The sequence below is a fragment of the Mus pahari genome, chromosome 18 (assembly GCF_900095145.1).
Source record: "Mus pahari chromosome 18, PAHARI_EIJ_v1.1, whole genome shotgun sequence".
NCBI lineage: Eukaryota > Metazoa > Chordata > Mammalia > Rodentia > Muridae > Mus > Mus pahari.
This window is the reverse complement of record NC_034607.1, coordinates 31,454,385-31,481,384: the sequence shown is the minus strand read 5'-3', so window position 1 is coordinate 31,481,384 and position 27,000 is coordinate 31,454,385. Positions and strand designations below refer to the sequence as shown.

Here is a 27,000-nt window from a genome sequence, read left to right as displayed (position 1 = left end):
AAGGGAGGGGGAGGGGGAGGGAAGAGGGAGGAGGGAGGAGGGAGAGGGAGGAGGGAGAGGGACAGGGAGAGGGAGAGACATTCTCTATTGATTCAGTCCAGTGTTCCATAATTAAATCTCCAAAAATAGATATTTTAATGATCTTAGTTAAAGTCTCTCTCCTAGGATATATTAAGTCACTATCATTATAAAAAAAATGTCAACTAACCAACATTATTATTAAGAACAGTGCCATTTATCTCAGTTCTATGTGTAATTATCATTGAGTTAAACATGAAAATTCTAAAATTTATTAGTTTATTATTTTAGAATCCAGTTAAATGTGCATACTTAAAAAGATACACATACTCCACTAGTAAAATATTACTATTTTTCCTTGTGTCACTTAGCTACCCAGTTACATCCTCTGGTATTAGACTTCACCCTATGATAGCTCAATGGTTGTGTTGTGGGTTATTATGCGGGTAAAGGCTTTGAATCCTGCTTTCTTCTCTTCCCATCCGCTGTACAGTGTGTTACAGAACCTCTATGGCCACCACATACCTCATAGGCTGCTTGTGAAATTGTCCTCATGTCGTTCCAGACTGCACTGACTTGAACCTCCACCGGTTTTCCCGAATCAGACAGCACTTTCACTGCGGCGGAGTTTACCCGGATGGACACCACTGAGTGACGTTCTTGTTCAAAGGGGTTGTAGACCACGAGGTACCTGCGGAGGCAGCTGTGTCAATATTGCAATTTCAAAATACTATTGTTTCTCTGACACTTCCTAAGGCTTCAGTTTCCAGCCACAGACAATACACAGGGAAGCCAAGCCGGGTAGCATACACCTCCAGTCACAATGCTTAGGGGGTAGAGGCAGATGGCTCTCGGAGTTTGAGGCCAGCCTGGTCTACAGAGGGAATTCCAGGACAGCCAGGGCTACAGTGAGAAACTCTGCCTTTAAAAAAAAAATTGCAACCAACCAACCAAGCAAAACACACACACACACACACACACACACACACACACACACACACACACACATCCCTGGGAAGAATGAAAAGGACCATCCTGAGAGAACCCTCAAAAAAGCAGCCTACACCATACACACAGCAAGAGAAGCAAGCATGTTCTAAGACGTGTCTACTGATGCTTCACTTTATATGCATAGCAAACACATTCCATGTGTTCCAAATGACATCTAAGGATTATGTTAGTCACCTAAAGAACCAGCACTCTGACACCCTGCTCCCTGGCGCCTTGTGTTGACTAAAAAAGCAAAAGAAGACAAAACAAAACAAAACAAAATGACAATATAATTTGTCTTTGTAATTTAGGCATAATTAACTTCCAATAAAAAGCTGACACTCATTTTAGATGGGTAAAACATAGTAACTTGCATGATTCTACATGCAAATCTCACAGTACACACACATATTTTATATTGAGAGGGCCCTGGTTGCTATGCTCAAAAAACTGAGTTCTGGGATAAAAACAAGTCTATTCAAAGTAAATCTACTTATAAGAAGGGACAAAGTTTTATGATAAGTACACTACTCAGAGAAAAGGGTTTGGTGGGGACTCAGCCAAATAAAGGAAAATTAAAACTATAATGGTAGTTTCTTGTCAATATCTGCAAGAACACACAATTCTTAGTATAAACAAAACTGGAACTGCAATCTTGTCAGAGTCTTTGACTCGCAGCACAAGCACACTGTCCTATATTTCAACTGTACAGGGTGGTTTCCGACCTAACTATAGGTAGCAGGTATCCGATGCCATCCATCCTCCTTTTCCTGTGGCTCTTCTCTCAGTCTCTGGTATTTAAATCCTCCACGAAGCACTCGCATCCTTTCTCTCCTAACTCTCTGAATGCTGCTTTGCAGTGTAGCAGAAACGCTCCACAGCAGCCTGACTGGACCTCGGCAAATCTGCATGACTCACAATCTTGCATTACAGCTCATTTACACTGTATCATCTCCAAATAAAGCAGTGTTTCCAAAAGGCTGCAGGTCCCTGCTGTTCACTGGTTCACCAGTGAATGTCTTTATGCTCTAAAATGTTTTATTTTCCTAAAAGTGTGTGAGGTGCAGAGACATCATCAGGTTAGTCAGATTGGGACCATCTCCCCAGTAGCGTGAGCTTCAGAGTGGATGTGGGCTAGCTTCTATTTGTTGAGCCACATCTGAAAGTCGCCATACATGCGTTTCCTACACACCTTCATTTTCATCCACATTACAAGCCACTCATTAAGAAATATTAAGAAGTACCTAACAGCAAAACAAAGGACACAGAAAAAAAATGAAATAAGGATGATAAAGCACAAAGTCTATAAACCATTTCACATATAAACTGCTTAGCAGAAGACACATCTATGTCTTAAATATTATTTCAAAATACGGCCGGTGATATAATCAATTCTAAGAATGCTTCCAGTCCTGTAGGCCTTCCAGGTCTATGCCCAGGACACAAGGACCTCACTTGCAACCCCGCATTCACTGACTCATTGGTATTCCATGCACATGGACAAGAGCAGATGAAAGAAGCCACCAGCCACAAACATATTTACAAAGAACACCAAACATGCTAGCACTCATTAAAGCCCCATCTTGGCCTCTGAAGCAATTTTCAAGGACTGTCAGTGTCGCGCCTGGAGAGAGGTGTATCACAGACTTTTCGGACAAACTTTACAACTAATTTACACCCTCTCGAGGCCCACTGGAGGTTTTGTTTTGTCCTGGCTCTCCTCTGATCATAAACACAGGAGGGCAATCACAGTGCCAGGATTTTGTGTCATCAGAGGGACTATGTTAGAGTCTAAGGAGCAGTGGTGGGTGGGTGGGGGAGCTGACAGTCACCTACTCTGGAGCGCCCTAAATGAACAATTTACTACTAGCATGTACAGTTTCAGAGGCATCCATCCAAAGCTAGAATGTGAAGAAGTGTACAGACCTGGAGCAGACTCAGTAACCGGGAGTACACAGAGCTAACAGCCAAGCGCATTCCTTTCTATAGAAAACTTAAAAAATGACTCACACTTAATTACTGTTTTAAGAATATATTTGATTTTGTACCATATGAAATCACGTTGTACAGTAAAGCTGTGAACTAAGTTTTGTTTTGTTTCACTTAAATAGATAATTAGTATTTGACCAGAATATGTTTCTACTGTATTGAATGATTATGTAATTATTGTGCCAAGAATCTATTAAAGAAAACTAAATATGCAGACTATTAATGAGTAAAACGCAGGGATAGGAAAGTGACCCCTAACATAATTAGAGACTCACAGCTGCTCAAGGACATCACAGGGCAAATTTATCCGACATACATACAAACTCCTATTTGACATCTTAAGTGAAATACAGAGAACGCATAATCATGAATTATATTTTCTTTTAAATCAGCAGACCCTCAAAATTAACTAAATTCTATGGCTACTGCCATGCTGTGGTGGTCAAGCAACCAACAAAATGGTAGCACCAAACTCTCAGCATGAGTTCTTTAAGAAAACAAAACAAAACAAAACAGTGCGTCTCTGAGAATTCTGTGCAACCTGTTTCTGTAAGACTGTTGCTGAAGACACCAGATAACAGTCGGAGAACACGGGAACAATCAAAGTAGAACTGACGTGGGCGGTTCCTCCCTCTTGGATAGCTGTCACAGTACCGGAAAGGGCTGCGCAGGCTACCAGGAGAGAAGAGTTAGCACCAATCTCACCCCGGAACGAACCCTGCCAAGCACAATGATAACCTGGCAAGGCGTGCAGACTGTGCAATGGTGGCTCGGACATCATAGGAGTAGAGTAAGCATGAGCTCTTTCAGGCCTGTTGTATGTGAACAACTTGAACAAGTTTCATTATCATATCATATCATCACCTGCATACTTATCTCTACCCTAACAAGAGTATTATTGATACTCCGCAAACGGGAAGGGTGTGACTCTCTTTTATGTAATTCCTAATTGAATAGGGACCTTGTTTTATTAATAACTTTTCTCCAATTCTGTTCACATTAGCATTAGGTCCTAAGACACTATCTGTCACCAAGTCATGTCTGGCCTCTCGGGGCTTTGTGACTTGGTGTCATGGGCAATTATTTCAATTCTTTACCAGAACAGCTCATCTCAGGAAGAAAAAGCACTCATTTGTTACCTGTCAATCAAATTACAAAACAGGAGAATAATGGATTTCAGCAAGGAGAAAAATAATGAAAGGCCACTCAAATGGTCCCGTCAATCTGGGGACTAATAGAGGAGCCAGAATGTCACTGCCCAGAGGCGTCTGTCCTGGAAGCCCACTGAGAACAGGGGTCTTCGGCACTCCTTCACCCTCTGAGTGGGATAACTGACATCGTGTCAGAAGGATACCTGCAGCAATCACGGCCTAGTAAGTATTGTGTGCAGTACTCCTTCTGTGTAGGACAGTCCTCAGGGTGGGGTGGAGCCCTGGCCAGCTCAGCGTTCCATCCATCTTTTAAGGAGGGTTCCAACAGGCAGGCATGCCATCCAGACCCACCCAGCTAAAAGCACCATAAGCCCAGAGTTGTTTCTTAAGCAAACTGCTCATAATCAAGCAGTATGGGTCATCTTGGCAGCTGAGCTTCTCTGTGGAGAGCCCATGCTGCCACATTCACATGAAGACCTTTCTATAGAACTGCCGTAAGCAAGCTCAGGGAGACTCAAGGTGGGGAAACTGGGATGAACAAAGAGTGATTTATATTTCAAGTCTATTACAGCTGTAAAAGAAAACTTATCAACAAAAAACTTAGAAGGATAAGAAAATCCTGACAGGATGTGCTTACCGCACTGCATACAGTAAAGCAGGGCAGGATTGGAGGAGACAGTTTAAAACACCACCTAGTTTTATGACTGTGTAAGGAAGATTAAAGTAAGAAAGTCCTCTGCATATGCAAATTAAGAATATTTTAGCAAATGCAAGAAGGGTCTATAAAAAAATTGTCAACTGTAACTTGCTATGCGTACCATAGCCTGTTTGGAAAAATGTTTAGTAGATAGCTGATTAATAAATAATGTAGAAAAATTTTAGTCATAAGATGTATCATTTATAAATATTACCTACTAGTGTGGGGCTTTATAACTTTATCAGTGCTTTTTATTTTGATTATTTTTATTCCTCAAAATATACAAAGATAGGTAATCAAGTCCTCTGTGAAAATGAGGAAAACGACGGACCCATCAAGGGTCACAGAGAACAGTAGGAACAAGCAAAGACAGGAACTCATTTTCTGTGATTCTTAACAGCGGCAGCACAAGAACATATTCATCTTCTCTAAATCTAATTAGTGAGACATAATCTAAAGAACAGAGTTCAATATTCAGAACTCTGTATGGAAATACATCCATTAATACATTAAGAAACATGGCAAATTCTAGATGTGAACTCCTTTTACATTCTATCTCATTTTCTAGGAGAATAAAATGTTACTAGAAAAGGAAAGATATTACAAACAAAGGTGGTCTTACGGAGATGTCAGGCTTTAAAAACCCGTGCTGTGACTCCTAGGATCCGGGAGTCAGAAACACTTAAGGGCAAATTCCCATGTGAGGTTAGGTGATTGCATTTTTCCAGGATATAGTAACATGAAGAGGCAAGATTACTGTCACCAGTTAAATGGGGAAATACTTAGAAAACCACCTTGCTAACAGCTGCCACAAAGTGAGCCTGATTACAACTTGTTTCTCCATCACTTTCATCCCAGCCACGGTTGCCCATCAAAGATCCCGGTCATCATCATACCCGATGGAGCAATCATCCCACATACTGCGCCTCTACAACTCACATGTGTGCGTGTGCATACGTGTCTATGAGTATGTAAGTATGTACATGTGGGAGCATGAACATGTGTGTGTATGTGAGTGTGTACACGTGTGCATATGTGTGTGTATGTGTGTGTGTATGTGTGTGTGTGTGTGTGTATGTGTGTGTGTGTGAGCATGTGTGTGTGTAAATCTAGACAAAAGAAGTGGTGACTGGTGTTGATGATGGTGTGCAGGGTGGGAGATCCATGCACTAGCACAGAAGATGTGCACATGCAAAGTAACCACACAGCTTTATAAATAAAGTAAGAGGGAGGGAGAGAAGGAGATGGATGGTGTATGAGTGGCTACAAACATATAAATATGAACACAGAGTCCCTGACATGGAAGAACCATCTATAAATGAGAGGGGGAAAACTGAAACAGACTGATAACTGATTCCAATATCAAATCAGGCAAAAATATGCATGTTTCTGTCATATGTAACATGAACAGATAGAGAGTAGTTACGATGATTAAAAAGTAAGCAGATGAAAAATCAACTGATTTACAAATTCCTTTGATGCCAAACTGAGTAGACTGTAAAGTTGACAAAATTTCACTGAAATAAAAAGAGAGAAAACAAAAAATAATGTAGAGCCCCTCCTAAATTAGTGAATTTTATTCAACATCAACATTAACATACTGATTTCTGTTGGATTTTAAATATTAAAGTGAGACCTACAGAGTAAGAGTTAGAAAGCTATATTGAAGAAGAGATGAAGTCCTTTAGCTTCAAATCAGCACACTCCAGGTTACAGTGACAGCATCCAATTTCAGCACATTGTCTAACACTCAGCGCAAATTAGGAGGCGTCCCTAAAGAAAAAGACTACAAGTACCTATGACCCAAATTTTGGTATAAGCTGGTAACTTTAACGTTATGAGACATCCAAGAAAACACATGAATAAGGCACTTGAGAAGACAGAAAATTCCACATAGTAATCAATACATTACAGGAAATAAGATTCCAAAAGGATAAATGTGCAGGCTGAGCACAGCAGACAACTCTGGCCCTAGGGTGAGCTGTGTTGAGAGGGTGACACGAAGCATACAAGTGGAGGTGCAGACAGAACAGGAAGGTAAGTGGCAAAGAATGAGGGACACAAGAAATCACTGAGGGGAACAAGCAGACTGCAAAGAAAGGAAATCCACACATTACAGAATAGAACTACCTGTGTGTCCCCCAGTACACATGAAAGGCCACGCTGTCCTCTGTGAGTTTGCCAAACACATACAGTACACATGATAAGCCATGCTGTCCTCTGTGCGCCCCCACAGAGTACACATGATAAGCCACCTTGTCCTCTCAAAGCAGCCAGGGAGATCAAGACAACAGTGTCAAATCAAAGAAGCAAAATTAAGCCCATCAGCAACATATTCAAGACAAAAGAGTAATATTTAGAGTAGTTAAAAACAATAATCAACCTGCTAACTTTGTCATCAGTATTCAGAAAAAAATTCTCTAGAAAATTAAAGGATGATGAGACAGACATTGAGACTTTTGGTTGCCATCAAACTTGTACTAAATGAAATGCAAATCCCTCAAGCAGAGGGGAAAAAACTAATCTTGGGGAAGCATGGAACTGTAGACAATTAACAGGAAAAGTAGAGCATATAGGGAGGCTAGCATCTAGGAAATGACAAGCGGAAATCCGCTGTACAAAAGCTGTAAGCTGAGCTGGACTACACTAAACCCGCCATGCTTCTGCTGATAAGCACTAACGTCACAGTAAAATTATCTGTAGCCATGAGTTGGGATGGGAAATGCAATTAGAATCAATGCAATTAAATCCAAGCTCTTGGAGTGGGAAAATTACCTCAGACTTCAGCTGGGCCAACACACCCCACAAGGGCCCTTACAGGAGTGTAAGCAATGGAAGCAGTTGCATGGAAGCCACAAAGAGGGAGACAGGCACAGGGAGGCTGTGAGGAGGAAGAGACAGGCACAGGGAGGCTGTGAGGAGGAGGAGGAGACAGACACAAGGAGGCTGTGAGGAGGAGACAGGCACAGGGAGGCTGTGAGGAAGAGGAAACAGGCACAGGGAGGCTGTGAGGAGAGGGGCACAGGGAGGCTGTGAGGAGGAGGAGACAGGCACAGGGAGGCTGTGAGGAGGAGACAGGTACAGGGANCAGGTACAGGGAGACTGTGAGGAGGAGGAGAGAGGCACAGGGAGGCTGTGAGGAGAGAGGCACAGGGAGGCTGTGAGGAGGAGGAGACAGGCACAGGGAGGCTGTGAGGAGGGGCACAAGATACAGGAAGTTTCCCTCCTTCAGGTTGTCAGAAGCAATGTCAAATTTAAGTCTAAAAAAAAAAAACATGGAGGAAGTTTCCCAAAATTTTAGCAAGAGCTATGTTCAGGGGGAAGCATTACAGCCATTGGTTTTGTTTGTTTGCTTGTTGCTGTTTTGTTTTGGTTTTTTTATTTTCACCTTTCTTGTATCTCATATTTATAAGGATGGGAATAAGAAAAGTCAGGAAAAATGTACTTTGAAAATAGTCTTTCCCTTTTAATCTAGTAAACCCTACTTTGAGAAACATAAGGAGCAAAACAGAATTAGAGATTAATAGGCAAAACCGAAGTTATATTATACATGAACCATGTAAATAATTTAAGTGCTATCCTAAGTATTGAATTTCTTTTTTAAGTTGCATGATGGTTGAAATTGAGAGATGTAGTTAGTAATACACAGCATACTTATGGGTAATAGCATGATGGGCAACAGCATCAGTAACCCTAAAGTTCTTGGCATGAAGCTTCTGCTTTCTTTGGCGAGTCAGTAAGTATGTCAAATGATGTTCTGTTGGGGCACACAGGTGAATGGATGTTTTGCTAAAGCAGATATGTGAAAGGACACTTGATGTTAAGAAGGAACATAAATATAACCCAACAGATTGTGAGCAACACTGTATGGTATTGGTGTGGCTTACCATTTCCTATTGGTCACTGTTTGCTGTGACTTCATAGAAAGAAATGCACCAAAAAAGCTTTATTGCTATAGACCCTTGTTTTTCACCAGTCCATATTTGCCAAGGAATCCAAAAGTGTTCTTAGATTCATCTCTACTTCTATTATCTTCTAATAATGGATTTGTAGTAGTAGTAATAACTAGATTAAAAGGCAGATACTATTTAATAATTATTTTTCTGAACTCTATAATTTGCCTAATAATAAACATTATATTTAATTATAATTATTATAATTAAATATTATAATTTATAAAATTATAAATATTAGTTATAAAGTATTTTAAGAATGGATCACAATGCCACCTTCTGAGAAGAGCTATTGCTGACCGACACTTGCCAAGGGTCCCCAAGTTCATTCTAGCATTTGCATTTGACTCTGTTCAGGTTTCACCAGCCCGTTCTGACCTATCTGAACTATCTGCTTGTTCTTCTTGCTTTGACTTAAGGGTTGACCCCACAAATCCTCCCATCACCTCCTCATAAGGAGAAGTAGATATTAAAAATAAAAACTTGACCTCGTGGAGGTAGGGGGCATATCTCATTTGGACAGTGTGTTTGTCTAGCATGCATAAAAGTATGGATTTAGTCCTCAGTATCATTCCACTCAGGCCTGGTGGGGCATGTTTTTATCAGCAGCACTGCATCGGTGTGGAGGTGTATGGGTCAGAAATTGAAGGTCATCGTTGGTTACATGACACACTTGAGGTCAGTCTGGGATACACTAAACTCTCTTAGGATAGAAAACGGAAAGTTGTCCCTGTTAAGCCTTCCATTTAGTCACCATCACGTGTATAAGCCCCCTGTGAGTCCCTGTATGCTTTATTGGTCCACCCTACTGCATGGATTCTAGTGACACTGGATGCCCCTGACCTAAGAAAAAAATCCTTCTCATTTATTGTGCTCTTGTTTTTACCTGGAGCAGGTACCCACTTGGTTTCACCCCTTCCTCCTCATCCTCTTTAAAACACTTGCTTGTTTTTGTCACTGAAATGTTAAAGTATTTGGGGGTTGTGTCCCCAGCACAGAGATACCAACTAAAGCCTCAGAATCCTGTCATTCTTCCCATCCTTCTTTAACCCCAGCCCCAGCAAAGATTCTTCAGTGCAGCAATCGCAATGATTAGGTGTGGGACTGGGTACAGATGCCATGGGTGACATCCTGTCAACCCTACCTATCCCAAGGTGTGGGACTGGGTACAGATGCCATGGGTGACATCCTGTCAACCCTACCTAGTCCAAGACATGCAAAAAGTGAGATAGAAGGTTGAGAAATATGACATTTGTTAGCAACCATGTTGGACCAGAATCTGCCCCTCAATGTCTTGCTCGTTGAAGGCTCTGACAGTTAAGATCTGACAGAGCACTGTTACACAAATGATGGGGATGAGAAATGGGATCACAATGTGCAGCAAAAGAATGCAACTTGAGATTACAGTGCATCAGCCCTCAGCCATGCAGCGCACACTGCATGGCTTCTACACATCCTAAAAATCATCTCCAAAAGGATGCATGTGAGCCAAGGTGAACCAGCATGGAATCGTGACACTGTCATGAGTAAAAACAGACTAAATGATGCTTATTACTTTATTCAGGGCACAGCAGTAAGAGAAAGAAAACATTAAAAGTATAAATATTCCTTCTTAAGTACTGTAAATCTTTTGATACTAAATCAATTAAAAGGAAAACAGACAGAAAAATTATATTTAATTTAGCTGATCCCAAGAGTGTTGTCACCAATCAAGTTGCTTTTACTCTAAAGAGTTTTGCCTAAAACAAAAATACCATCTGTTTCACCTAAAACATTAAGATGTTCTATTTTCTTGTCAACTCAGAATCACATCTGTAGTCATTTCCAGAAATGACAGCAAAAGACATTATATTTATGGGTGACTGCATAAGAAATGATTTTTCAGTCAGAATGTAATTTTCATCTACTGGAAGAAAATTTCATTTCTCTGATGAGTCAATGCTGTAAGTCTGGAAGAACATACGGTACATAAACAATGATTTCGCAAATAAAAACCGTAGCAGTTAACACAGTAAGATAAGTTGTTCTGTTGTTAAAGACAGAGTTCATAGTCACTTGTATATCTCTGTTAATGAACAAAATCCAGCATCTACAACATTTCCAGGTGAACAGAGGAGAAAACAATGTTTTATTATCTGTCTTCCTATCATGAATCATCACACATCAAACACAATGGTTTCTCATCTCACACACAGTATTAGAAACAACATTGGTCCTGGAAAGGAATCCTTCCCATGTTCTCCAGGGCACTGCTGGAGGAAGACACAGGACACCAAAGACACATGGCGAACACACACTCAGCGTTACAGCACATGAGAAACACATTCCGAAGAAAGACAACACTGCCCAACGATTCAGCTGACCATGAGTCCTAGGAATGTCTGCCCAAGTAGCCCAGTTTTATATATAATATTCTTGCCTTAAAAAATAAGTCCAATAAGGATGGAATGTGTGAGTCAAAGGCGCTATTTAAGTTTTTGTTTGTTTGTTTACCAAAGAGTTGTAAAGCACTCTGAAGTCCTAGATAGGCTTGAAGTCCTCCCTGACTCTTTTAGGACAAGGAGACCTCAACTAAACTCCTTCTCCTTCTCCCATCATGGTGCATGCTTTATTAATGCGCATTTAGAAGGAAAGAGACAGGCCACCTGGTTCAGAGGGAGACCTTAAAAAATGCCACGTCACTTCTCTCTAAGGTCCTAACTGCTTTCTCTAATAGCTTTATGTTCCCAACGCCAGCAGGCCTGAGGGACACCCCAAGGAATCTCCAAGAAGCTAGAAACTGGATCTGAAACTAAGTGTGTGAGAAGCCAGAACAAAATGAATGGCAGTACGATATGTAGTATACTCATCATTTAGCTCTTGCTCCCCCTGAAAAGCACTGAAGATCATGCATATTCCATATATTTAAAGTACCTGAAGTACCTATACAAATAGTGAATGAACGACGTCCCAGTACAGCAGAAATGGGAGCATCCATCCCTTAAAGCGCCCGCCAGACTCGCCAAACTCAGTACCAGCAGCTCCGACACTCCTGACGTCCTTAATATTACAAACTTCTGAGCATCCAAGAAATAGAAATTACCACAATCTTGGCATCATTGTGTGTGGAATTTCTGCTTACCTGACTACATATCACGAAGGATCAGAATATTTAATAGTACCACATATACAGGTGGATATTTTCCTCCCACTTCTTCATTCCACTGATGATGACTATTAAAGTGAGGGTACACAATGCAGTGATCCCCCCACCAGCCAATTTAATTTAATCAGAACAACTGCATGACTAAAATGTACTGTGTACAAATTTAATTAATTATACAATAATCTGATAATAAACTAGAACTGCATGACTAGTTAAGAAAGTTTGATTCAAAATATAATAAAGGACAATGAGGGTACATTCTAAGCAGGCTACTTGGCAGGGAGTCTGTGAACTTAACTGCTTTGCCACCACATTTCAAGGAATAAAATTTGAAGCCACCGTTTTAATGCAATCTATCTAATTGCTTCCACAAGTAAAAGCTAAATAATTTGGTCCAAGGAACAAAATCGCAGCAGACTAATTATAAAACCTCAGGGGCGAGCCTGGGAATGCAAGAGACAGTGACTAAAGGCGCAACCCAGGCAGCGTCCCACAGAAGCTCCAAGCAGGCGGTGCACACTGTACATCTCTTAAAACCAATGTGAGACAGTGGCCCACCAAGACACGCTCCCTTCAAACTTTTACATGGCACTTAAAATGTATCTAATTCACAATTGCATTGTTTGAGGTGCTGTGTTATTAAACACTAAACTGCCTGATGAGAGAAGAAATGTCATTCCAGGAATTGCAATGGTGGAACAAGAAAATAAAACCCGAACAATGAGTTCTGATAATGAGCCTGCTTGAGGGCACCAAGGACAGACGCCCCAAAGGCTTGAAGGTCAAGGCTAGCGAGTCTCATTCTTAGAAACTGTGGTGTGGCAGAGTCAGCTCAGCTTGGCTGGCCATACCTCTGGAGTCACATGGTGTTCAATAGGTTTTAAAGGCCCCAAAATTCAGATGGGGAGAAAAGCCCAAACAGGACAGCGGGGAGCATAGTCAGAACTCACAACCACTAAAGTGCACACTGTGGCACTCACTGTGTTCATCAAAGTCTTCATTTCCCAAAGCCATTAGTCTACTCTTACTGATATCTCATCTATAAAATCCAAAATGCTCTGGGGAAAGAAAAAAAGTCAAGAGTTTTCATAACTCATGTGGTGCAAAAACCTACAATGAACTCACACAATGCACTGCAGCATCCTTATCATACTTGATTTGAACATTCAGAAATGTTAGCAGAATCTGCAGTTTATTCCATGGATACACACTACTTTCCTAAACTCATCATCATCATCTTCATCATCATCATCAACAACAACAACAACAAAAGTCCCTCACAAATATCTCTCTTTCTGAAGACTCAGGTAAGACAATGGAATCTGACTTTCACCAGCATTCCACATTGCAGATCTTATTTCAGAGACTACAACAAAAAAGACATTGTGTAGATTCTGGGGGAGTAACACTCAAGAAACTAAAGGGTCAAGAAAACATGCTACACATAGAATGCCCAGCAGACTCGCCCCTGAAAGGATGACTGTGTGAGTAGAAACCTATTTCTCCATGGTCCTAGTACTAAGAAACTGTCTACACACATTCAGTTTTCTTAACACATGAATAGCCCAAGTCCCAGTAGGAGAGATTTAGTCTTATGTCACTGGCTTGTACCTTTTATCTTTACTGATTCTTAAATTTTCAGGATCCAATTATGTCTTGGTTTTGGAATAAAAACGAAATTTCTCATCTCCATTACTAAGTTTTTAATACTATTTTTCTACCTAACCGTTGTCTTGGGGTCAAAGTTTTAAGATTTTTCTAGCTTACAGAAAACCTCATTTACTAAACATAGCCAACGGTATACAATGGAGGACTCTCGTTAACAGTGCCGGGGTGAAAACAGCCAATATAGATGGCAGCTGCCGTTTGATTTGGTTAACAAGCCTGAGTAGCAAGCAGCAGCAGCTGCCGACCCAATGCAATTACCGATGACTAGAAAACCAATAGGCTTGAAGTTGGCAACAGTTCTATTTGGGGGGAAAAAAAACCAAACCATATGAAAATGTTGGTAGGAATACAGTTCAGTGGTAGGCAGGACACTTGCCTGGCACGTACAAATCCTTCCATCCCTAGCAACACCACACACACACACACACACACACACACACACACACACACACACACACACACACGAGCATCTACTGACTTCCCCATCCAGGAGGGGTGATATGGCATTCTTCTAGACAGTAAGTTACCATTATTCCAGTTAGTGGAGATGCTGAGTAATTGCTATGCTGCCATTGATGAAAAGCCTTTATCACTTTCTACATGCAGTGGAGAGAGAAGCCTGTGCCATCAGGGACCCAGAGTAAGAGCTGTAAGTTGAAAGTGGCAGCTGGAAAGATTAGATGCCCCAGTGTAGGGGAATCTAGGGTGGGGGCGGGAATGAGTGGGTGGGCGGGTGGAGGAGCACCCTCATAGAAGCAGGGGGAGGGGAAATGGAATAGGGGGTTTCCAGGAGAGAGGGGGAAACTGGGAAAGGGGATAACATCTGAAATGTAAATAAAGAAAATATCTAATAATATATATGTGTATGTATGTGTGTATATGTATGTGTGTGTATGTATATATATACATACACACACACACACACACACACACATATATGATAAAAAGAAAAAAAAGTAAAAGAAAGTGGCAGAGCAAAAAGGTAAAGGGAGCCTGGACTATTGAGGCCACTAGGGAACATGTGCCAGACCTCAGCAGCCTGCTTCGAACGTCCTTCCTAGGACAAATCAACTTCTTCAGTGATATCACTGAAATTTCTGTTACAGTGTCTGGACAGAGTACAAAAGAAAGCACTGCACTTGCAAGGAGCAGTATCAGGTCACAAAGGGAAACCAATAAACACCAAAATCATAATCAAAGGTGACATTGACTCCAAAATGATTGTGATTTTTTAAACGTCATTGTGAAAAATGTGAGCCTGGCACTTCTGCTGGACCTCTGGATCGCAGAGCCAGAGTTAATAATAACCTTGAGGTCACTTGGGACTTAAAACTGATGCTATTGTGTTCTCCAATGTTTGTTAAATCTGCTTTGAAGAAGACAATATAATGGAGACTGGAGGGATGCTCACTGTCAAAAGGGGAAGCTGCTCTTCTAAGACCAGGGTTTGAGTCCCAGCACCCACATGGCAGCTCATTACCATGTGTAATTCTGGTCCCAGGGGATCTGTCAATTCTTCTGGCCTCAGAGTACTGTAAGCAGGTGGTGTGCAGACATACACTCAGGGAAAACCCCATACATACAGGATAAAGAGACAAATAAAATGAAACAAAATGATTTTAAAAAGAGGAAAACAATGTAACCATCAATCCTACTTGCTTTAGATTTCCCATGTAATCAACATTTTCAACCTAAACTAATCCCCTGACTCAGATAGAGTGTGTGTGTGTGTGTGTGTGTGTGTGTGTGTGTGTGTGTGTGTAATTTGCTGAAAATAGCGAATACAGAAGTTGAAAGCTACTTTCTAAAATCTACCATAAAAGCAGTCATTTATGGATACTGGTTGATAAACAATGTCTGGGTTAGTTGGGATCATTTACAGTCAGTCACTTAGCGTCTTGTAAAACTGCTAGAAATTTCTGTAAAGTGTCCTGTTCTTTCCCCATGCGATGATTTCTGTGCTGCTCAACAAAAAGAGTGAAGCCTGTGTACAGACACACAGAAACAGACAGGCATACACACACACACACACACACACACACCTCACAGACAGAGACACACCCTACAGAACAGACACAGACAGGACTGACAGACACAGGGACAGACTGACAGATTCACAGGACAGCCTCCAGGATGGCACAGATTCAGTCTCACGGTGAAGTCAGATGACAGAAGAATCTAGGAACATGAAGCCTGGAATTCAATCTGGATTTGCTTTTTGGGTAAATCCTCCAAGAGGAAGACGGTTTAGTTCACAGACATGTTTTGCATAGTCAAATAACATGTGTAACTTTTTTTCTAATATTTTACCATTCCCACTTCCAAGGTTTAGTCACTAACTTAGTAAACATTCGCTATTTCCTAAGTAGACCTTACATAGTTCACTGTTCATAGCTCCTTTAACTCGAACACATCATCTTTTTCCTCTCTAAGGAATTTTAAAGAAAAACTTAATCAAATCTTAAGTTAAAACCTCAGAATTTACTACTTCCAAATTGTTCTTTGATTATAAAATGCTATTATGGTCATTTAAAATTGTTCAGTTTCTGTAACACTCTGCAAATGCTGGGTTTTGATTCTCACTGATGAATACCTTATACCTTTCAAGGTGTTTGTTCCCCTGTCACCACACAGCACTGAGAAGTAAATCCTGTCCATTAGTAGTTAGCTCATCTCCACACCTGATATTTGGCTGGACTGATTCCCTCCAGTGCAATTCATAGATAAAATGCCCTGGCACACACTGCAAGACCACTTTCCTCATTGACTACTGGATGCCAGGTGACAATAATGAAATAGCTTACTTGTCAAGGCTTACACAGTCTCTTCAGAGGGGCATCATAACTGTGGTGCTCCACGGCACGGAGGAGGGATGTCAAAGAAAGCTTCCACATGATGTTAGCAACTTAGCTGTGTTCTAAAAGACATGTGGCCAATGTGGCCAAGCTAGATGGGAAGGGTTTTTGGTGATGGTGGTCTAGTTTTGTTTCTGAGCAGCAAGGACCCAGAGGCAACTGAAAGGCTTCTCTGCAAACAAAATAAGCCAATTCAAGCCAAATTAAAAGCCAGGATTTGGGGGTCAGCTCTTAGGAGAATTCACTGATCTCATAGGAGGAGGTCAGAGAATTTGCCTTGCAGACAGGGAAGTGGGTGTGTGTGTGGCACACAGGAAGAAAGAAGTGCAAAGAGGAAAAAGGGGTGGGGGAATTCAAAATGCTTGTGGTATATAAAGAAGAGCCACTGGATCTGAGGAAACCCAGTCCCTGGGCTGGAAAATTCAGGGTAAAGGGCTGGGTATGCCAGCCATACCCTGTAACAGGCAGGGACTGAGGGATGCTGGGAGAACCCGGAGGCCAGGTCCACTTTGATACGTTAAATAGGCACCTTAGCCATTTGTCCTGTAACAATATAGCATCTCTGAAAATTATCAGTTACTAAGAATATGCAGCAGATAGGGCAGGCTAGACTAGAAAGCAATTCCAGAAAGTGCAGATATAAGTCATGCCAAATACTCTACAGTTTATACTTAGGGCAATGGAAAAATATAGGTTTTGAACTCAGGCATTAGCATACAATTACACTTACTAGTTAAGGGTTAAGACTTGTGCTACTATGTTCATACATAGCATTTTATCTTGCCCACTCAACAGTATGTTTCAGTCACCCAGATAGTAGCAGTGGAGTAATGACATTTAATGCAAAGAGGATGAGTTCAGTGACAAGACTGAGACCCTTTTAGAGGTCTCGGAACTACTGTGCATCTGCAGACAAGCTGAAACTGAAAGGCTGGGGTCTTGAATACCTTTATAGTAGAAATCAATAAACATCTGAATGAAAGGAACCACTCATCAAAACTGTAATAGATAGTTACTCTGAACTTTAAAGAGCCTTGAGCCACAGAACATGTTCAAATGGGAAAGAGGAGTACTGTTTCAACAAGTCGAGTGCGTGTGTATGCAAGGTTCAAAGTTTTCCCAGCAGAGAAGTGAACAGTGAGCTGTGACATAAATGAAAGCAATTACACAGGGCACATCGCTCTGCCAGCAGCGTCGTCAGTCTGTCAACTTCCTGAGGCAAAACCATCACTGAAGGAACTGTACACGCTTCAGTAGGATGACCTGAAGGTGCCGGCAGACCTATGGCACAGTAAGTAAACTTGCTCAATTATTTAAAAGTTCTATAAAAAGCGTACATAGACATCTACCACCCCTCCCCCGTGCAGTTTGGCAATAAAATAAATATACATTAATTCTTTTTCACTTTTCAGTATTATTTCCAATGCCCTTTCAAATTTATTTAATTGTGTAATTTAATTTATACATATACATTTTATTGTTTGTGAAGTGCACACAGACACAGTATTTTTCAACTACGGATCCGCTCCTCTTCTCTGACTCTTCCCAGATACAGGTACTACCCATTGACTCTCCTTTCTCAAATAGCCATTAACTGAGTTGACAATCAAGAACTATCCTAAAATTCCCTGTTAAAAGTGGAAGGGCATGTTTCACGTTGTGATATGTGAAAAGTAACTTTTTATTGCCTTCAAGTGAGACCTGTAACTTTGAGGGGCTGCTGGCAGAGCTTAATGACAAGGGTTGTCTAATATTCATGAGGCCCTAGATTTAATCTGCATCATAGAGAAGAGGGGGAGGGAGGGAAGGAAGATGGAGGAGAACCTAGGAGAGAGAAGGGAACAGAGGAGAGAAGAGGAAGAGGCAGTCCATTTTATATATCACACTTTCTCACACAGCAGTGAAGCTGGTTCTGCGCTCCATCAGTATTATCTCTTCACATTTAATTGAGTTGAATTACAAAAGTATTTAAAGAGAATTATGTTTTACTACAAACATCTTTTTTAAAGGAAAAAAAATCCTTCATTTCACACACACACACTCATTTCACACACACTCACACATATACTCATTTGACACACACACTCACAGACACACACACTCATTTCACACACACTCATTTCACACACTCACACTCACACACACACTCATACTCACACTCACTGCACTCTGAAGTGTGTTTACTAAGGACCTAATACAAGTCTACAATGGAGATCAAGTACATCCGTCCTCATTCCTGTACACCCTCCCCTTCCTCTATTCCCCTGTTGGGCCCCTCTGTTTAATTTGTTTCTGTCTACTTTCATGTCAAATGGCATACACTACACATATCTATACAGTATCTAGGAACCATAAATGAAAGCACATTTGTATTTTTGAGTCTGGTTTAATTTTCTTAGCATGACTATCTCCAGACACAATTTCATTCTTTATGGTTGAAAAAATAATTCATTGTGCACATATACACCATACTTTATCTACTCCTCTGCTGATGGACACTTGTTTTTTTTTTCTAATTTAGCTATTGTATAAGAGGCTTCAGTAAACACTGATGTACTAGTATGCTAGTGGTATGTTGTCTCTGAATTCAGTAGGTAAACACTCAGGAGTGGTACAGCTGGATCATACAGATCATATGGGTTTTAGTTACTAGAGGAACTGTCACACTTCTTTCTACAATGGTCAAAATAATTTACCTTCCCAGCAACAGTGTTAAGGGTTCCCATTTGTCCACATTCTGGTCTTCATTTTTTATTTGTCTTGCTAAGGCCACTGTCATTCTGACTAGAGAGAGATCAAATCTCACTGTATTAACCAGCCATTTTCTCCTGGTGAGATTGGATTTCTTTCTTTCTTAAGATTATTGGTCATTTGTCTCTCATCTTTTGGGAACTCTGTTCATTTTGTCAGGCTTGTTTGATTGTTTGCCTAGTTTGTTTGAATTCTGTATAGATGCTAATCGTCTGTCAGGTGTACAGCTACCAAAGATTTTCTTCCATTCTCCAGATTCTACAGAAACTTTAATATCATGAGTCCCAATTTGTCAGCTGTTAGCATTCTTTCCTGAACAATTGAAGGTCTGCTGAGAAAGTTTTGCCTATGTCTGCATCTTTAAGTATGCTTTCTATTTTTACCTCCAACAGTTCCGGAAACCAACTCTTACATTAAACTTTTTGATCCATGGCCAAGTTGATGAAATTTTTGACATTTGACTTTTTAGTAAAATTAAAATGACTACATTAAGTTGTAGCTGAGTTTTTCAGATCAATTCATCCAAGTCCTCCCTTTGTCAACATTTCTGTTCAATGCTATATGTGTACAAGTGTGTTTGTTTGATGTTCTTCCATTTCAAAGCTGGATCTAACCTTTACGCTATAAAGTATCACTTGGAGGGAACAAATTTATGGATTCTGACTTTTTGTTTGTTTGTTTGTTTAAATTCAATCTACTGATCTGTGACTTTCACTGAAAACTAAGACCATTAATATTCAAAGTTATTGGAAAGTGTGTATTGATTACTGTTTATTAATTTGGGTTTGGTGTTTTCTTATTCCTTGTTTGCTTAGTTATTAGACATCTAGCATAGTTTCACCTTTCCTGTAACCTCATAAAAGTGATTACCTTTCTCTTCAGTATGAAGAATTTAAGTATCTTTGCAGAGATGACTTAATAATCATGAATTCCTTCAGTCTGTTCTCTCTGTGGAATTTCTATTTCCCATGCCATCATGATGTTAGTTTTGCTGGGTATAACAGCTTGGGTTGGGATTTACTGTTCTGTCAGAGCTAGAAATACATCACTCAAAGTTCTCCTTGCTTTTTTAAAGTTTCTGTTGAAAAAGCTGATGTCTTGAAACCTTCAATACACTCTTTCTTGTGTGTAATGTTTTAATTCTAATATAGAATGAGAAATTTCCTTTTCACATTGTTTGTCAGGTATTCTAGATGCCTCCTGTACCTAGATGGACATTTCTTTGAGAAAGTTTCTGCTAAGAGTTTTGACATGTTTTAACATGATTCTTTCTTCCTCCTAGAACCATAACTCACAGGTTTGGCTTTTCGATACCACCCTATGGACTTCATATGTTCTGTTCATACTTTATACATTTGTCTGTCATTGCCTGAATGCTCTGATTTATCAGCCTTGTCTTCAAGCTCGGATTTTGTTCCCCCCCTTGCTTATTCTGTTAAAGGCTTTATGCTGAGTTTTTCTATTTTCATTTTCAATATTTCTGTTGGTTTCCCCACACTATTTCCATCTTTTTATTGAATTTCAGTTTCATCTTTTGTACTGATTTCTTTATTTCTTTCATTCAGCTGTTTGTATTCTCTTGAAATTCATTCAGTTTTCCTCTGTCTTTTTTAAGTTTCTTTCGACATACTTATAATCATACTTTAAAATTCTTTGTCTAGGATTGTATGTAATTTACTCTCAATAGAGACAGTACTGTAGGGGTATGAATTTGTTGTGTGTATGCGTGTGTGTGTGTGTGTGTGTGTGTGTGTGTGTGTGTGTGCGCGCGCGCGCACGCCTGCATGTGCGTGCATGTGCATGTCTGCATGCTCTATGCAGATGTGAATGTAGAAGCACATATATCAGGACACATGTGTGAAGGTCTGAGGAAAACATTCAAGAGATGTTCTTCACCTTCTCCCTTGTTTTCAGGATGGGTCTCTCTCATTCTATGGCCTCACATGTATCCCAGAGGATGTTCCTGCATTTGCTTTCCATCTCACCAAAGAAACATGGATTACAGATGCACAGGACCACATCTAGCTTTTCATATGGCTTACAGCGACCAGAACTCAGGCCATCAGGCTTGTGTTTACCCTCTAAGGCATCTTCAGTGGCCCAGAATTAAGTTTTAGAAGCAGTCCTCTCACTTGGTATGAGATGTTTCTTTTATTTTGTGTTGTAACCTGCATATCTGTGGTTACTCAGGTCATCTGCTGGATCTTTTTTTATTCACTCCATTCTTCCAGTGGAAGTGCTTTCAATGTTCAACAGAGACTAAGTTATTGTTATTTTTCTTTGCTGAGCTGGTTTATAATGTTGGGTTCAATCCACAGTATTATCCTGAGACTAGAACGTTATCTCATAAATAGTCATTACCACAAGGTAGGCTCACTATGAAAATTCAAGAGTAAAGCAGTCCTGGTCAATACAGCTGGGTATTATACAGAGGCTGAACACATGTGATGTGAAAGAACTGATGGGGATAGAACCTGAAGATCACTTCTTGCCTGCTCATGCTTCCAGTCTTGACTATGACTCTTTCTCTATCTCTCATATACATGACATGCCTCTCAGCAGCCCCTGTGACATTCAGTCACAAATGCTGTCACAACTGTAGTTGGGCCTCTATAGTCCAGTTTCAAATGCTGGCTCCAGCACTGGGCAGTCCTTCTTGACGTCGGGAGATCTACTTGCTATCTATGCCTGTGTCCATAAAAGGTTCTGGCTCTGGCCAGGTTCTAATAAAAAAAAACAAAACCTTGTAGTTTAAAGGAATTCTGTTGGTCATATTTCATATCATGGTCCCATAACACTTGCTCCAGTCTGTTCCCCCGTGCCTCACCCCCCCAAAAAAATGTAGCTCTTGCCAGGTCTAGGGCAGTCAAAATGATCGTTCACCTGGCTCTTTTTAAAATGGCATCTCTGCTACTCCCAATGAGTGCCAAGGAGAGGGTTTTCTTAGCATCTTCTCCATCTGCCACATGCTACTTTTCACGCCTTTCTCCACCCTTCTCTTTCTCCCCCTCTTTAAAATGTCTCCTTATAGCCAACTGGGTTTTCCATCTCTATTTTGATGTAGCTTTAATCACTGGCCTGCTCTAGGGAGGGGAGAGCTCTCTAAACTACACCACTCCCTCGCTAATGGACTCTCGATGCTTCTCTGTTCTTTGTAAAGTTTCTGGTTTTGCTCTGCTAGAAAAAGAGTTTCTTTTTTGGGGTTTCACCTCACCTCTCTGAGATCTGTCATTGGACTTTCTAGCTTCCACGAGCTCTCCATCCATCTCCTATCTGTGATCACTGCCTGCTGTTGTGTCCCTTTTCCCAGTAGGAATCTCCTATCTGTGATCACTGCCTGCTATTATGTCCTTTTTCCCAGTAGGAATCTCCTATCTGTGATCACTGCCTGCTGTTGTGTCCTTTCTCCCAGTAGGAATCTCCTATCTATGATCACTGCCTGCTGTTGTGTCCTTTCTCCCAGTAGGAGATCAGGGCTTGGCTCCTGCCCTCTGTGCCTACCCTCTTCCTGCTCTGTGCATCTCTAGATGTTCTTTCATGCCACCTGCAGTTTAGAATCCCCACTCAACAGCAGGTCACTAACAGTTTTCACTTTATCACTCCCCCTTTTTGATACTGCCTAGCCATTTAGATTTTTTTAAAGGTTTTTCTTGTTGCCTCTTTTATTTTAATTTTCTAGCTTTTAATTTCTTTCTTTGGTTAATTCCGGGTAGTATTTGAGACTGAGCCCAGGACTTGAACATACTAGGCAATCACTCTGCTACTGAGCTACATCTCCAATCAACCTTTTCCCTTTAGCTTTGTATTTCAGTATGTATCTTTGAGGTCAACGCTCAGGTTTCATGACATCTAAGTAGCTACTTCCTCTCTTTAATGTTCTCAGCAAAAAATCTTTTAAGAGGTAATTTGTTTCATATTTTCTTGTTTCCTAGTTCTGGTGAGTGCATAATCTTCTGAGTTTCCCACAGTATTTTTCTCTTCACTTATCCTCAAGGCAGTAGACCTCCACCTACCCAGAATCAGTACCTGCTCAGGCTCCCTAAGTCTTTTCTGTCTTAATTATGAGTTGAAGTCCTTCTTCTAGACAGAGTTAATCTGACAAGTACTTCTGAACAGCCTACACTGTGTCAGGCATCTGCCAGGGAATTTACTGCCAGAGCAAACTACTTTCTGTACCCATGGAGATAATATTTTAGCAAGGGAAATGTATAGCAGGAAATGGAAGGAAGGAAGGAAGGAAGGAAGGAAGGAAGGAAGGAAGGAAGGAAGGAAGGAGNAGGGAGGGAGGGAGGGAGGGAGGGAGGGAGGGACAAAGGGAAGGAGGGAGGGAGGGGAGGGGGGAGGACTAAATCATTTATATAAAGAATATGAAGAATATAAAGAAGACAGAGAGGAGGACCACCAGCAAGTTCACAGGCAGATCCAGCCAACAGCAAGTGGCCAGAAGGTTAGCATCCAAGATGGCAGTGCCTGATTGCTATTCAGTCTTCTACCTCAGGGCAGGGGCTCTGAACAAATGGAGAGCGTCTCTCTTCAGCACCAAGCATCACATCTGGCCTATGCTGCCAACAACAGCAATTTCCTAGAGCAAACACTTCCCTCAATCATTGATCTGACATCAGTCTCAACGTGTTTCTAACTCATTTATGTCTCGCAGATTCAGTTTTCCAATTCATTACAAAATACACTCAGTGAAAGCATTGTGATCAATACGGCCAAGGCTGGCACCAGATCTGTCAAATCAAAGAGGTAAAGTCGACCTGTAAATGTAAGCAGTGAGTCCTTAGCTAATCATTCTTAGCATTTTACTTCAGCATAAAACACATGAATGTGTATCATATTCTAAACTACTGATGTTAGAGCAAAGCCTTTGCTTTGCTAATGAGACTACTAATTTAAGTTTAATGCATTACTTTCTGCATAGCCAAATATATAAAACTAAGTATTAAGCTTGGGTTTCCTATAGTGCACTGAGAACTTAGATACTGAGCACTCTGATGACAGATTGTGTCTATCTTTTTAGGATTCTTCCCATATCTTATTCAGCCATTTGGCTAATGTTCTTCAGTGACGCTGTTTCATGGAGTTGTTCCAAAACAGACAACTTAATATAAAAGAAGCTCTTTTCTATAATTTATTAGTTTCATAAAAAATAATTTAATCATAAAAGAAAAATAAGTGAAATGTGGTTTGTAAATAAGTGGCTGATTCATGACAATCATACAATGCAAAGCTCGATGGAAAGAAATACACTGGACTTCCAAGTACCGCAGACCCAGACAAGGACGGGAAAGGACCATGAAGTAGAGACTGCTTAATAAAGGCTTTAGGTAAGGAAGGAGGGGTGCATCTACTTCTTAACTGCCTCAAGAAAGCAGCACCTTCCTGTATAAAAACACTGTCTGCTCTTCCAAGGACAAGGTACCAAGTTTTCAAAGCCATTGGGATAAAAGTTCAGAAACAGGAAAAGGTTTAAGCTCATACTTGTATCCAGTGACTCACACCTTGTATTCACTTCCAGCTGCTGGGTGGGCAGGTTTTTCTGTCCAGTTCCACCAGTGTGTGCAACACAGACTGTGGGGATGGGGTCACTGCCAGTGCTCCCGAGATCTTTTTTGTTTTCATGAACACTAACAGAATTTTCAAAAGAGCAAAGTTGAATGGCTGAGAAACACTTAAAGAAATGGTCATGATCCTTAGCCACCAGGGAAATGCAAATCAAAACGACTCTGAGATTTCATCTTACACCTGTCAGAATTGGCCAGGTCAAAAACACAAGTGACAGCTCATGCTGGCAAGGATGGGGAGTTAAAGAAAACACTCATCTGATGTTGGTGGGAATGCAGACTTGTCCAAGCACCTCAGAAATCAGTAAGGAGCTTCCTCCAGAAGATAGGAATCAATCTGCCTCAAGATCCAGCTATACTACTCTTAAACATGTACCTAAAGGATGCTTTATCCTACCACAGAAACACTTGTTCAACCATGTTCACTACCACTCTATTCACAATAGACAGGAATTGAAAACAGCTTAGATGTCCCTCAACTCAAGAAAGGACATAGAAAATGTGGTATGGAAAAGTAATTGTTGCTTCCTGTTATTTTTGTTGTTAGAGTTGGGATTCTGTTCTTGTGGCTGTCTTCTTTTAGGCAAATGGATGCATCTGGAGGATATCATCCTGAGTGAGGTAACCCAATCACAAAAGAACTCACTTGATGTGCACTCACTGGTAAGTGGATATTAGCCCTGAAACTTAGAATACCCAAGATACAATTTGCAAAACACAAGAAAGTCAAGAAGGAGGACCAAAGCGTGGATACTTTATTCCTCCTTAGAATGGGGAACAAAATACTCATGGAAGGGGTTACAGAGACAAAGTTTAGAGCTGAGACGAAAGGATGGACCATCCAGAGACTGCCCCACCTGGGGGTTCAGCCCATAATCAGTCACTAAACACAGACACTATTACATATGCTAGCTCAAAGGACCCTGATATAGCTGTCTCTGGTGAGACTATGCTAGTGCCTAGCAAATACAGAAGTGGATGCTAATAGTCATCTATTGGATGGAACACAGGGCCCCCAATAGAGGAGCTAGCAAAAGTACCCAAGGAGCTGAAGGGGTCTGCAACCCTATAGGTGGAACAACAATATGAACTAATCAGTACCACCAGAGCTCATGTCTTGAGCTGCATATGTAGCAGAAGATGACCTATCGGCCATCATTGGGAAGAGAGGCCCTTTGGTCTTGCAAACTTTATATGCCCCAGTAAGGGGGAACACCAGGGCCAAAAAGTGGAAGTGGGTGTGGGTGGGTAGGGGAGCAGGGCGAGGGGAGGGTATAGGGGACTTTCGGGATAGCATTTGAAATGTAAATGAAGAAAATATCTAATAAAAAAGAAAACGTGGTACATTTATAGAATATAATATTACTCAGCTGTTAAGAAAATGAGATGAAATTTTCAGGTAAATGAATAATAGAACTAGGAAAAAAAATCATGCTGGGTGAGATAACCCAAACCCAGAAAGACAAGTATAATACATATATTTGTTTGTATGTGAATATTAGCTATTAAATCAATGATAACCAAGCCACAATCCATAAAACCACAAAAGTTAGGAACAGAGGATGGTGTGAGGGGATAGATAGGTCTCCCTAGAAAAGAGAAATGAAACCGATGGTTGTGGGTGGATGGGAAGATCGAGAGGGGATGCCAAGGGAAGAAGAGAATGAGGAAGGAAATCAAGGAGAGACAACTAAAATTAAGAGCCATATGAAGAGTAGCACAGAAACCTTACACAATAGAAGCTTCCTGAAATATATACATGAAATATAGCTATGAAGGCGATCTAGACAAAAATCACAAAATAATGGGGAAAACAAAGCCACAACTGACCATCTCTTGTCACCCAACAAGGCTTCCACAACAGCATTAGGTTACATCTAATTGACTGCTTGTCCAAAAGGGTCCCATGAGAAATCCCCACACAACCAGGCTGTTGCCAGCACTGCAGGTTGTTCTCCACAAACTTGATAACAAGGCAGGCCCCTTGCCAAAAACAATAATTATACAACTTACTGAACATGGAGAGGAAACAAACTACTCTACGGGAAGGCTGCAATCCCATCTGCAATGGCCAACAGGAGAGTAACTCGATGGCACCATCCTGGCAGGTTCCATGTCTCAAAATGTCATGTCAGGGCTGGCTTGCTTTCCTTCCTTCCTTCCTTCCTTCCTTCCTTCCTTCCTTCCTTCCTTCCTTCCTTCCTTCCTTCCTCCCT

The 27,000-nt window shown here is 40.9% G+C and overlaps 1 protein-coding gene across 1 annotated transcript in view; it reads right to left on the bottom strand.

Annotated features, from left to right (window-relative positions):
* The window catches only part of Man2a1 (mannosidase alpha class 2A member 1), a 154,759-nt gene that overhangs the window by 44,504 nt on the left and 83,255 nt on the right, over positions 1 to 27,000 (bottom strand). Inside the window, exon 13 of the mRNA XM_021217692.2 lies at positions 544 to 709. Within this exon, the coding sequence (XP_021073351.1) occupies positions 544 to 709 (166 nt within the window). The remainder of the gene's footprint in view (positions 1 to 543; positions 710 to 27,000) is intronic.